The 13,607-nt window shown below is 36.7% G+C and overlaps 1 protein-coding gene across 1 annotated transcript; it reads right to left on the bottom strand.

Annotated features, from left to right (window-relative positions):
* Positions 1-1,540: 1,540 nt before the first annotated feature.
* On the bottom strand, positions 1,541-12,603 carry LOC121945961 (histone-binding protein RBBP7). Its single transcript, XM_042490351.2, has 12 exons — positions 12,438-12,603; positions 10,508-10,652; positions 8,981-9,126; positions 6,740-6,913; positions 6,508-6,623; positions 5,939-6,099; positions 5,701-5,827; positions 5,542-5,619; positions 4,863-4,939; positions 4,211-4,268; positions 3,057-3,167; positions 1,541-2,420 (listed from the first exon to the last, which is right to left on the bottom strand). Exons 1-12 carry the CDS (start codon positions 12,451-12,453, stop codon positions 2,349-2,351), a joined length of 1,281 nt encoding a protein of 426 aa, XP_042346285.1. The 5' UTR covers positions 12,454-12,603; the 3' UTR covers positions 1,541-2,348.
* Positions 12,604-13,607: the final 1,004 nt, after the last annotated feature.

Here is a 13,607-nt window from a genome sequence, read left to right as displayed (position 1 = left end):
ATTTTTGGACAATTACGGCTGTGTTCATGCATATGGAATTCATTTAGAGATAAGTCTAAAATACACTGTAAACAAAGTTGACACATTAATACTGTTTAGCATAAAAAATGTGCCATTGAAACCCATTAAAACTGCAACTTTTGATCCCACAGCCATCAAAGCATAAAAATATGCATTGGATTATATCTAGGTGTCATAAATTTAAAGGATTAAAATTCTTAATATTAATGATTTGTACTGTTGTTTAAAAATTTAGGTCACTGAAAGGAGAAAATAATATTAGTGTATGATGTTTTTTAAAGCTTGATTTGAAAACGCATCTTGTATGCAGAGCCATACGATATGTGTAATATTAAAGCGGGCCGTAAGGGTTAACTGACATTAAGTGGGCAGTTATCTATGCAAGCGGACTCACAATTTCATTACACACAACATAAATCTATGATGATCAATGATTTTTCCCCATTCCCTGACTTGAGTCATGACTCAGGTTTTGCGTGACTGTGGGAACCCCGTTATGGCGAAACTATACCAAAACATTCCTTTACCAAGTCTCACACAGCTCACGCTGAACAATCAAAGCGTCATTCATCTAGTCGCACGCTCAGAACTTCCTCAACAGCCACGGCTAAAAACCTGTTTACATCGCATCCACTTTGTATTTTACATATCAAGCAATGTTTTATGCATTTGTACTTGTCAAATAAATAAATGAAAAAAATTAAAAAACACGCTTTTTAGCTAAAACATTACAATATACAAGACTTCGGCCTAAGAAAGCACACCCTGAGCATGCCTGAGCACGTGAGTTCAAACGCACACGTCTCGGCACGATACCCTGCTGTACACCAGACTGTACTGCTGTTTTTGAAAATTCATTTATTTATTTTTTTGGGGTGTTTTATTTCATTCTACAAAAACAGACAGATGACAGTTTATTATATAATTATGCCCACTTTCCTCAACCCGCTCATGACTACCCTCCACAACCACACTCTACCTCATGGCGTGAGTAATTTAAGAAAATATTACTACTACTACTCTGGTGTCTGATAATCCATGAGGGCTGAGAATATTGTGTGCATGACAGGAAAATAAAGAAATCAATCACTATTAATAGTAATAATGTTAATAATTATATAACATTCATGTATGAGACAAAATAACGCATTAAAGAAAAAAAACAAATAATGAAAAGAAAAGAAAACATGCTGTTTTTAAATCATGTTTTAGCATGCATGGTTTGAAATGCTGAGCATATGACTGGATAAATGAGACTTGGATTATAAGCACACGAAGGGGGACAGTTTGTTACCAGATGTTTTGATATAGTTTTGTTGTAGTTCAACACAGTCCCTGGTTACCTACATTCATTTAAAAATATTTGACTTTTTGGCTTCTTCGTTCACTGTAGAGGCATGTGAGAAATCAAAGTTTTCTTCACAAATTCTCTGTAATTAATATAACAAAAGGTCATTTTGCAGGTAAAGCAAACCTCAAGGGTTGTTTGAAGAATTTAAAATGTACACGAATGAGAAGCTTTATCTTTGAAAAGTTATAAAAGTTTTATTGCAATTTGCGGTGCGGGAAACAAAACATGGCAATTTCACATTATTTAACAACAGAAAGAGGAGAGGAAGAAGAAAGAAATGAGTTTCCCTCAAGTGCACCTTTTTTTCTCTCAACCAAATACTGAACAGTTTATGTACCTTATGAGCAGGAGGCAAACACAGCGGGAATGTTTTCAAAGGACAGCCAGGAAGTGTCAGCTAAGTACGATATGACGGAGCAAAGCCACAAGAGCTCGACAGGTGAGAAAACAAGGTATGAAAGAGCGCTCCCTGGACATGATCAACACGGTCAGATTTTAGCCAATCGGTTTGGACAAATGTGGATCATGTTTTCCAAAAGCATTTCAGTGCTTTGATTGTTCGGGTTTCCTTAGATATTTTTGTCTTTAGAGAAGCCTAAAGGCTAGTGGTTTTCTCATTACTCATGAGTCCAAATGTAAAATTACTTGTTTTCCTTGCTTGAGCCCTTTGATTACCTGTTATAACTTACAGTAAATTTGTCCACTTAAAAGTTTTCGGCTCTAAAGAGTCTCTAAAGCCCAGGTAAAACATTTTAACTCTTATCCTACTCCAAGTGCTTTTGGGTACCTGGGTCATGTCGAAGTGTGAGCGAGATGAATCCAACTGTCTGTTCGGAGGGGTGGAGTCCACGCCGTCTATCCACAGCGCTCACATGTGGAGAGCAGACTTCATTTTGCACCCGATAAGCCAGAGAGGGAGACGACGGGAAGAGGGAGGGGGGTCGTGCCTGGAAAGATGGAGTCATGCAGAGCTGGGTTATGATCCCTGAGCCTCCAGCTCTGATGCAGGGGTGTTGTCTGGCTCCTCATCGTTGTAAATATTCTCCGCCTGGGAGAAGAACAAAAGAGGACAAAATAAGCAAACATTCATTTACATAATACAGAAACAAATGCAGGCTTTTCTCAAACAACACTGGTTTGTAGAAAATGGTTTATACCTAAACTGGTATTTGATGCTGGGTTGACTAAGAGTCTACCAGTGCCTGTGTTTGTTTTTTCAAATCAAAGTTTCAAATTCTCAAATACTTACCTCAGTGGTTCCAAAGGGTTAAATGTTTAAAGCTTACTTAAATATGTAAATTTGAATAAATACACAACGCTCAACATATTAACATAATAAATAAAACATGACCCAACAATAATAATTCAACACTAGATAACCACGACAGTACTAATAACAGTAAAATAAAATTAGTCCATGTATGGGCACTGTAATTCAAGAATATTCGTTTTGGGAGTAAATATATCTGGAATACCATGGTTAGCAAAGAATCAACATTTTCCATAAATACAACCAATAATCATCTTGTAAACTACTAGAATATCCCTCATCCGCAAATTAAAAATTTACAGGCTTCATTCTGACTCGGGTCTGGTGTTTTGATGGTGCGTGGCGAGGGACTGGAGTTATCCTAATCCCAAAAAGTTCAACTCTGAGTGGGTGATGGAGGACAGCTGTACTCACCATCTGCCAGACTTGCATGATGTTGTCCTCGGACACAGAGCAGATCACCCAGGGTTCATTTGGGTTCCAGGAGAAGTCAGAGATCTTCGCTGTGTGGCCACCGTGGATGAACTGATGGAAAAAAAGGTTAAAAATGAAAGATGTGCACTTAAATAACAAGCAGAGGTAAACACAAATGTTTATTGTCAGTGCTTTGAAATTTTCTTCTGATATCTGAGACGCTTTTTCACCTTGTTCTATTTTGATGAAGTTACATTAGCTGCATTTAAAACCATTCATTCACTCACTATTTTTCTGTTATGTGTATTAAATAGTGAACTACAGTATATAAGGAATAATCAAACAAGATTTCTGACACCAAGCTGGAATTTTCTTCCTCTGGAAACACACGATCGCATTGTGTTGGTATAAGGTGTACACTCAAATTTGCTGTGCATTGTGAGTTTTTCAAGCGCACTATATAGTGCACTGTTTCTCAAATGGGGGTACATGTAACCCTGGGGGTATGTAGAGGTACTCCAGGGGGGTACGTGAGATTTTTTAAAAATCTATTTAAAATCTATGTTAGAAATTGTGTCATACAAACACATTAGCTAGGGTCAACAATGAAGTTGATGTGGATATGCTGCGTTCCAGTTACAATACTGTTTGTTCACGTTGGGTGAATAAAAAAAAATAAAAAAATTTGAATTACACAAAATGCTGTTAAGAATCAGACTATCTATATTGTCACTGTACAGATTAATACAACAAAATTTGTTGGCACTGCTGAGCTTTTAGTGGCTGATACGCGATCAGAAAAAAACAAACATCAAAAATACTCTCGATACAGCGTTCACTTAGACGGATATTGCATTTTTTATGTAGGCAATTTTTAAATTGGCTAAAACACATTTTAATATCAACCCCTCCATACAGCATGGTAATGCAGAGCTGTGGGTCTGTTTCTGCAAACCGGGAGCGCACCGACCGCCAGCTACTGTATGTAATACACTGACTATACAATAGTATCTCATACAGCCCCACTTTAAAATCCCAAATTATCCATTTAAGGTATATGAAGGTTAACATGTTATACAGTTTCTTGTGATCAATAAAAGATTTAAGGGATGAATTTGTTCATACAATAATCATGATTATAGGATATCACTTACCAGCAGCTCTGGTGGACCGTCCTCTGCATCCTCTGCAGACTGCTCCTCCCCAATTTTACTGGAAAAGAAAAATCTAAATTTACTACTCTTTGATGTGCAGTGTTAATGTTTCTTCTTGATCATACACATGCACCACATCCTGTAAGCAGGGTTGGTTAACATTTATTTAAAGCATTATCAGGTTTGCAGATCTCCTCTAAATCTTATTTTGCCACTAATCTGCTTAAACGGAGATCCTGTGTTTGACAAATATAAAATCAACATCTGCGTAAACACACACATCTGAGGACACAGCCAACTCTGAATTAGAGTGAGACTTATCAATGCTGAAATAAAATGCAGTACAATATAATACAGACATGCCCAAAATATTTTTTTAAGTTATTTAGAAACAGCATCTTCATTATAAAGTCTGTCCACCAGAGAGCACAGACAAGTATATTTTTACAAAATACAATTTCCTACTATCATGGAACGCAAATGTGAAGCAGCTATAACTCATATTTTTCATATTCTGCAGCTCCAGCCAAATTTATGGATATTTTTCAGACTGTTACACAACTATTGCTTTAACGTATTTTGACAAAAACTCAACATCAATAGTTTCACTGTTTCATTTAAAGACAAGGCTGATGAGGTGGACAGTATTTACCTGAGATCCCAGACGTTGAGACGTCGGTCTGTGCCGCTGGAGGCCAGGATCGTCTCGTTGTGAGGAGACCATTGTACCTAACGAGTTGGACAGTCGATCACTGTAGTGCTCACACAACACAATTGACTTTTTAAAAATGGTTTTATAAAAACTCTTCTTAGGTAGCACCTCAGAAAGCAGTTTCAGCTTATGTTACTACACTTGGTAAAAAATGACTCAGACAGTGTTTCATGTTACTCAGACAGACTCATAATCTAAAATATATAACATATATCCACACAATAAACATCATCTGGTTTATTTTTGTTTGAATGAAAATACTGATGTGTTTTGTTCAACAAAAAAGAAAAAAGAAAAAAAATAACTGTAATTTCTTTGTGAGTCCCATGTATTTGTGTTTAGGAGACCGATCTGATGTGGTCAAATGAGCAAAAATTCTTGAATACATCTCTGAAATTTCACAGTGCTTGTTTTTTTCAAATAAAGAACATTTATATGCGACTCATTTGCTTTTTCTTTGGGCCGTTATTGGGGGCCATGCTGGCTGTTTATATAATGCTTTTATAAAACCTTTTTTGATAGCAGACTGACATCCATGCAAAGCTGTGTTAGACTAGCAAATAAATAACTAAACACTGCTGAAGCACCACTCCACCACTGAAACTGTCTGAGTTCTTACCTGGAAAATTTCATCTTTGTGGGACTCAAAGGAGTGCAGCTTCAGTTTGAGGTTCCTCAGGTCCCACAGTGCAACAGTCTGAGACAGAAAAAAGCTTTGCGTTACTTTTTTTTATTACAGCTTATTCAATTTCTTTCAGAGTGTGATTTCCTTCTGTACCTTATCGGCAGAACCGGTGGCGAGAATGAACTCGCTGTAGGGATTGAAGCTCAGACAGTTGACCTCCGCTGTGTGAGCGTCAACTGAGTGGCTGGCTTTAGATGTGGTGTTGGACCGAGTGTCCCATCTGATAGGGGGGTTCAGGAGAGTCAGAGGAGGCAGAGACATCTTTGGTTTTAACTTGAATCTCTTGGCCCCACTCATAAAGCTAGAAAGCGTATTTGTATTAAACACTTACATCATGAGTTTCTGGTCGTCAGCCACGGAGCCAAACAGAGATTCATGGAGCAAATGCCAGGAGACATCCTCCACCACTGCTGTGTGTCCGGTGAAGATGGTCTTGGCGTCCACAATCTTCCCTTCCTTTGGGCCGGCACCGATGTCCCACAGACAGATGGTCTGGAGAGAAATTAAAGAGCTGCTTTATTTGTAACTGTAGTTCATTTGATAATTTTGTATTTAAGTTATTTACAGCAGTTTAGAAGAGATTTCAAAATATTGTGATATATCAAGTGTATCGCAATATAGCCTAAAAATATTGGGGGAGAATTCCAAAATTAAAAACCAAATACTTACACAAACACATGTCCAAATAATCAAACACAATGACATACTGTCTTTAATTTTTAATCTGTGCATTTGTGGCCTCTTGATGTTGTACAGCTACAAATAATTATTTTGATTCCATTCAAATAAATAAAAACATTAATTTAGAAAAAACAAACAAACCCTGCTTTCATTCTTAAAAACCACTGGATTGATCTGTCTAACGCATTTGCCGTATTAGCTTTTGTTTTTGTCACTCACGTGGTCATCGGAGGCACTGAGTAGGTTTCCGCTGAGGTTTGGATTCCAGGAGAGACCGTACCCTTCTTTCTGGTGGCCTTTCAGCCTTAAGTCAGGACTACACTCCCCACTGGGATCTGAAATACGCAAAGAGACACCGCAATCACCGTCATTATGTGTGACTTACTCGAGCGTGAGTGTCTCTGACGCAGATGTATATGGTGTGAATGAATCAGCAAAGCAGAGAGCCGACCTGGCTTAGACGGGTGCTTATTGTAGTCAAAGACCAGCACGTCCGAGGTGGGAGTCTTGGTGGCGATGATGCAGGGATTCTGGGGCATGTAGCGAGCTCGGTTCACCTCTCCCTCGTGGTTGATCTTTATCTCGATCTCAATTTTACCACTGACGGAACCAAATCCACCAAACTCTGATAACAGAAATACAATCAGACTGTAGTACATCCAAAGCAGGAAATGGACGCCATGCTTCTTTTTTTCTAAGGATGCAAAATATTGGTGGCTGTTAGATTGCCAACAAATAAGAAATTATTGTTTTTATTCCAATAATTATGTCCAATAATGTTAAGGCTTGTCTTGAATATGGATTTTTATATTTTACTCAACGACAACATATGTTAGGTTTCATTGTACCAAAGAAGAAGATGCACTATTAGTCTGCGAGAAGCATCCAATTAGAGCGCATGTGGAAACAGGGGCCTCTGAAAAGGGAAGCAAAAGGGCCAATAAAGACCTGCACTGTCTCTAAACAGTGGTGTCCAAGGGCTTCAGGAAACCATAAACCTCCAACACTGTGAATTTATCCTAATAGTGTCTTGTAGCCTTTACATACTTGTCAATAAGGCAAGAAAGTCTTGTTTTAATTAGTCTAAATATTAAAACAAGTTTTAAAAAAAAAAGGTTGTCACTTACAATCAGTTACAGGTATTGGGCCTCAAAGTCCAGTAATAACAGTGCATCTCTACATTTTACGTCTTGATGGCCGTCAATTTGAATTGAAAATATTTAACAGCTGCTGAGTCAAGGAGGCATAAATGTCCACTGTACTACAAAGAACAATGTGCTTGCCGAATTTTGCATTTGCTGATTAAAGAAAGCCATTATGTGTACTAAAGCTGGAAACTGTTTATGATCGACTGTTACAGCAGCTGTGCTCCAACACGATTTACAAACTGGACTTGTGGTGTGACAATAATATTTCCACATAGTTTTACTCAGGGTTTCTGCAGCTTAAGGTAAGTTAGATTTAAGACATTTTTAGACTTTTCTAATGCCACTTAAATTTAAGATCAATTTGGCCATTGTTTGTTTTTTGTGGTTCTGTTTTTATATTATATTTTCCTTATTTCCTTTTTACGTGTTTCAAATAAATTAAAATCAATTTTCAAATTACTAAAACTGAAGAAATGTTGAATGTTATTATGTCTTAATGTTAACTCTAACATAAAATATGATATTTTTTGTCTAGTGAAAAGGTTAGATTATCTATAACAAATGTTTAAAAAAAAAACAAGACTTTTTAGAGTGGAACACATGGATTTTATTACATTAATTATAATAATAATTATCATAATTATAATTTAAATATCTATTGGGTTTACCAACAGAAGTGGGAAACAACTGGCATGTTTGTCCGTCTTTCTTGACGATTTTGAGTTTCTCACTCTGCGTGTGCTTGGATTACCATCATTAATTTATTAAATCATCTCACAAAAAATAAATGTTGCCAATTTTTTGAGATTTTACAATATAACATCAGAAAAACAAAAAGATTCATTAAACCCTACTTCCCATTTCTGAGAATTTTTAAGCCTTCTGAAAGAGGTAATTTTAGAAGTAAAGAAGTAATTTTAAGACCAATAAATGCTTTAATTTAAGATTATTGAATTCAATGCGTTTTAAGACTTTTTAAAGATCCAAGGAAATCCTGTTACTTTATGAATATTATTTTGTTACATATGTTTTGTGTTTACTGAACTTCAGACTTTACCTTAAAATTGTTCAGTGGCTACACACACATACTAACACTGACTCTGGCAACACACCAAAGGTGCAGTGAGCCTTCAGCACACCTGCACACAGCTGGGCACCCATCAACATACCTGCTGGGAGACAGAATAACACAATATCAGCAAAATGATTTAACAGATCATGACCCATATCTTCACTCATAACTTCACCATATAAAATGTCTGAAACCAGTTTAATCACTGGTAAGCTCAAAGTCAGTGTCAATGAAAACTAACATGACAACAACTTTTTTTCTGTGCTATTTCCAATATTTTATTTAGGTCTTACAGAAGCACAGTTGTATTTTGGTGAGAATCAATGAATGCTATTACATTCTCCACTTTGTCTTTATGGCAAATATACACCTACTCCCCAATCTTACAAAGACATCATTTATTATGGTACGAGCAGCTGTTCAGATGTACGGGAATAGTTTTATATTGCAGGATGACTCCCGGTGTATTTACCTCCTTTTTCGCTGTCGTAGTGTGAGGCATCAAACTGGGCGTCATCATTTGGTACCTGGACGCTGGCAATCACGAGGTGGTTCTGCTCATCTGATGTATGGGTCCCCAAAACCAGCCTGTGAACGGCGTAGTCCTTCCCCTCCGGCCTTTTGGTATGGAAATAAAGTAATGAGGCAAACATGATTCTTCCAAGTTTTCCATTCAATCCAAACAACTTTATTTATCCCAAAGACAAATTCAGTTTCAACAGTCTACAAACCATACAAACAGAGTCAGATACAAGAAATAAATGAATAAATCAGTATGTTGACAGGCACGCTGGCGCCCTCGTGTGGCCAAGAGCCTGAGCAAGGAGTGCACAGTGCAAATTTAAGAAACAACAAAAAAATAATCAGAATTTTTCAAAAAATAGTCCAAAAGTATCAAAGATGCTGTTTCTTAAGAGAGAATCCCTTAAAGATATTATTGCATTTCAAAGATTGTGTCAGTGTGGACAACTACATTTCAGCATTCAGCAGCACATGAAATCTGTGTAAGACCGCTGCCTGAGTGCTGCTAAAAGGTGTGTGTTTCCTGTATTTTAATAAATTTGGTATCTTTCCACAATGACGCACAAATCGTCAAATAAACTTTGTTTCGTGTTTTATGCTCAGCCATTCTGCTGCTCTTTTCCAAAAAAAAAAAAAACACTTTGTGTCAGAGTTTGTTTGTCTGTTTGTTTTCTTAGGTTATTTGTTGGGCTCTCTTGGCCACCATACTCCTCACCAACTTTTGCCAAATTCAGGTTTGACAGCATCATGGCTTGTTTGTGTGTCACTAAAAAGACTAGTGATGTTTCAACAGTCAGAGAGCGCAGCACCAGATTTTGAATCACTGATACAAGGAACGTGTTCTGAGTAATGCAATACATGCTTTGCAATTTTTATGAACATATTTTAAACAATAAAAAACATGTATAATCCAGGTTTCCCAAAACATTCTCATAATTCCAAACCATTCCCACACCTGGAAAAACAATTTTTCTAATGTCACGGTTCCCATGGTCATGAAATTCCTGGAAAAGTTATGTTTCCCAATATCTTTATGACACTGTTTCACTCAGCCAGTGTGTTTCTCATTTCTAGCGATTACCCATATGAAATACTAATAAAGCCAATCACACAGCACAGTTAATTAAGTTGTATGTTTGTTTATTTTGTCAGACAATATTGTGATCATAAAATAAAGAAATGATCAGCATGGTGCAGCAACCAGCATTGAGAGTTCTGCTGTATAACACTTAATTGACTGACATATTGAGCACGTGGCTATGTGTAAGAGAATTACATGTTGTAGAAAAATACCAGCAAAAAGGAACCTGACATGTAAAGATAGAGAAGTGGAACAAAGAGCTGGGTGACTGTCTGGTTGCAGGTGGTGGACAGTGACACACAGGTAGACTAACAGCAGTTCTCCAGAGGCTGCACGCTGCAGAGATTAAAGCCACATAATATGAGCAATAAGATACATATAAATTCATGTAAATACCTGTTGACATCTGGAAGCCACTGGACAGTAAGGCTGGGCCACTCCAGCGCATGAGTCATCACCAGGTCGTAGAGGAAAGGTGTGTTTTTCTTCCATATCTTGTACTCTTCATTGATGACCCTTTCCTCCACTGCATCATCATACACTTCAGCAGAAAAACAAGGTTTAAGTTACAGGTATGAAAGCAAATAGTAGCAGCTACTGTTGACTTTTCTGTAAGAGAGACAACTACCGTTTCTTCAGTGTGTTTACATAGTAACACAGGGAAAACTGCCGAAGCACAGGCAGTTATGGATACACACTGTAGTAAGTAGACATCTTGACCAGGGTTCCTGCAGCTTCGGGTAAGTTAGATTTCAGACATTATAAAACTTTTCTATCGTCACTTGGAATTAAATTTAAAAAAAACTATAGAAGTTTTGAACTTTATTTTCTCCCAATGTTTACTGTAACAAAACATGGTGGCCTTCTTGTCCAGTGAATAAGTTAGATTATCTATGACAAATGTTGAAAAAAACAACCCTTTTTAAAGTGGAACAAATGGAAGACAATTAACATATCATATAGTACATAGTACATGCTATATTAGTAGTTAATCAGACCGATAACCGATATGCATTTACAATAAAAATGAAAATCTTTCTTTCAATATTTAGACTTTGGAATATAACAAACTCCAATAAAAAAAAACTTTGTTTAATTGCCTTAGGCAAATGTTTAATTTAAACTTAAACTTTAAACATCATACAAAGCCAGTTCCCAGCAACTTCTTTTTTTTTTTATAAAGTCAAGTGAAAATTAACATTAAAACTTAATAAATAAAATATGCTACCTAGTTAAAGTTTCTCCCATGATGACACTTTCTTTGCACTTTTGAATAAATTAATTTCATTGGATCATGAAAAAAGATACCGTTACAGTTAATCAACAAAATGCCAGATACTGGTCCCAATAATTGGCCAAGCTGAAACCTAAACAAATCCTAAACAAAAGTGGGAAACATCTGGCATTTTTGGACAGTTTTCTTAGCTATTTTGAGTTTCTCACTCTGCAAGTGAGATTTCACTGCTTGGATTCCCATCACAGGTTTAACAAAAATGTATTAAATCATTTCACAAAAACTAAATGTTACCAATTTTTAGAGATTTTACAATACAACATACGAAAATAAAATCAGAAAATCCTACTTCCCATGACTGAGCATTTTTAAGACTTCTTAAGGGTGAATTTAAGTTTACTTGTAATTTTGACTTGTCATTGTAGGAAAAGCACAGGTGATTTTAATAAAGTTTAACAACTCCCCCTGCACGCTGTTTCAACTGAGTAGCGTATAGGACACTTCACTAATGATATTTATTTCACTTGTGCTTTTCCTACTGTATCATCTCAAAATGACTACTGTGCTAAAAGTACTCAAACAAATGCGTTACACCAAACTCTACTGAAAACTACATTTTCATACCAGCTGACTTCAACCTTACTTTACGGTATACGTTAGTATAACTATAAAAAAAATGCCAGGAACAATAGCTGTATTTTTTACCACCTGTATCAAGAAAATGTTTATTGCTAGCTAGTAACGTTGCGTATTTTGGTGCCGAGAGCTGTAGCAGCGTCAAAACAAGCATAGCATGTTAACGTTACAATAACTCCAGCGGAAATAACTACATTTACGTTGAATGTAAATGTAAAGACTAAAGTTTTAAAGGTTTGACTTGACGTACTTTTGGAGACAGTGTCCCTCTCGGACAGCACACAGACTGTTGAAAACCACACAGCCTCCTGACGGCACTTCGCTTCGCTCTCTCTCGGTTAGCTTGTCGTGCTACGATGCTAACACCAGCGGCGGAGTTAAACGGCCGTGGCGCGCGCACACAAAGCGGCACACGAGGAAAGCGGTTTACGCGGCAGGCGGTTTTGGCAAACCTACCTTCTTTATCGGCCATGTCGCAAAACTCTGCGCTGTGTCACGATGCTCGGGAGCGACGTAACCAAGTAAACGGTGTTTTAGCTGCTCCTCTTGGCTCGTGCCGCTCCGGTTGTGTCACTGCAATAGTGGCTCCTTCCTTTTCAGCGCCGAATTTCTCGATATCCTTCTGCGCATGCGTCAGCGTGGGCGCGCTAACGAGGGCCAATACTGCGCGCGGACTGCGCAAGGAGAAGCGACTGCGCAGCCTTCCCAAATAATAAATAAATAATAAAATATGTGTGTGTGTGTGTGTGTGTGTGTGTGTGTGTGTGTGTGTGCGCGTGTGTGCGCGCGCATGTGTGTGCGTGTGTATGCATATATGCATGTATATATTTATGTATATATATGTATGTAAATAAATGTGTGTGTTCATGCATGTGTATATATATATGTGTGTGTGTGTGTGTGTGTGTGTGTTTATATTTCAAACATTTGAATTTTTAATTCTCTAATATCTTCAAGGAAGCAAAACAAACAAACAAAACCCACCAAATAAACAAATAAAGACATTTATTTCATATATATTCATGTATGTATTTCATAGCTTTGGACAAATATCGTTTTGAAGGTGATACCACAATTATCATCATAGCTCATCAGACCAATTATTAATGATTAATTAACAGCTCTCATGTTTAAACAGACTTCTCAAATTAATTAATAATAAATAAATGAAAAAATAAATAATGAAATGTCTGTGTGTGTGTATGCATATATGTATGTATATATGTGTGTAAATACATATATGTGTGTGTGTGTATGTATATATTATTATATAATATATTAAATATATTATATTTCAAACATTTGAATTTTTAATTCTCTAATATCTTCAAGGAAGCAAAACAAACAAACAAACCCCACCAAATAAACAAATAAAGACATTTATTTCACATATATTCATATATATTTCATAGCTTTGGACAAATATCATTTTCAAGGTGATGCCACAATTATCATCATAGCTCATCAGACCAAATTAGTTAACAGCTCTCACGTTTAAACAGACTTCTCAAATTACTGCACAATTCAGGAAAAAATAAAAAAATATCATCAACAGGGAAATAATTTCTGAAATGTAAACTGAATTAAAATTATGATAATAACATGATATTTTCATTATGATATAGC

This window comes from Plectropomus leopardus, chromosome 1, assembly GCF_026936395.1.
Source record: "Plectropomus leopardus strain MGB_pleo_1.0 chromosome 1, ASM2693639v1, whole genome shotgun sequence".
Classification (NCBI taxonomy): Eukaryota; Metazoa; Chordata; class Actinopteri; order Perciformes; family Serranidae; genus Plectropomus; species Plectropomus leopardus.
This window is presented reverse-complemented; position numbering and strand designations above follow the sequence as displayed.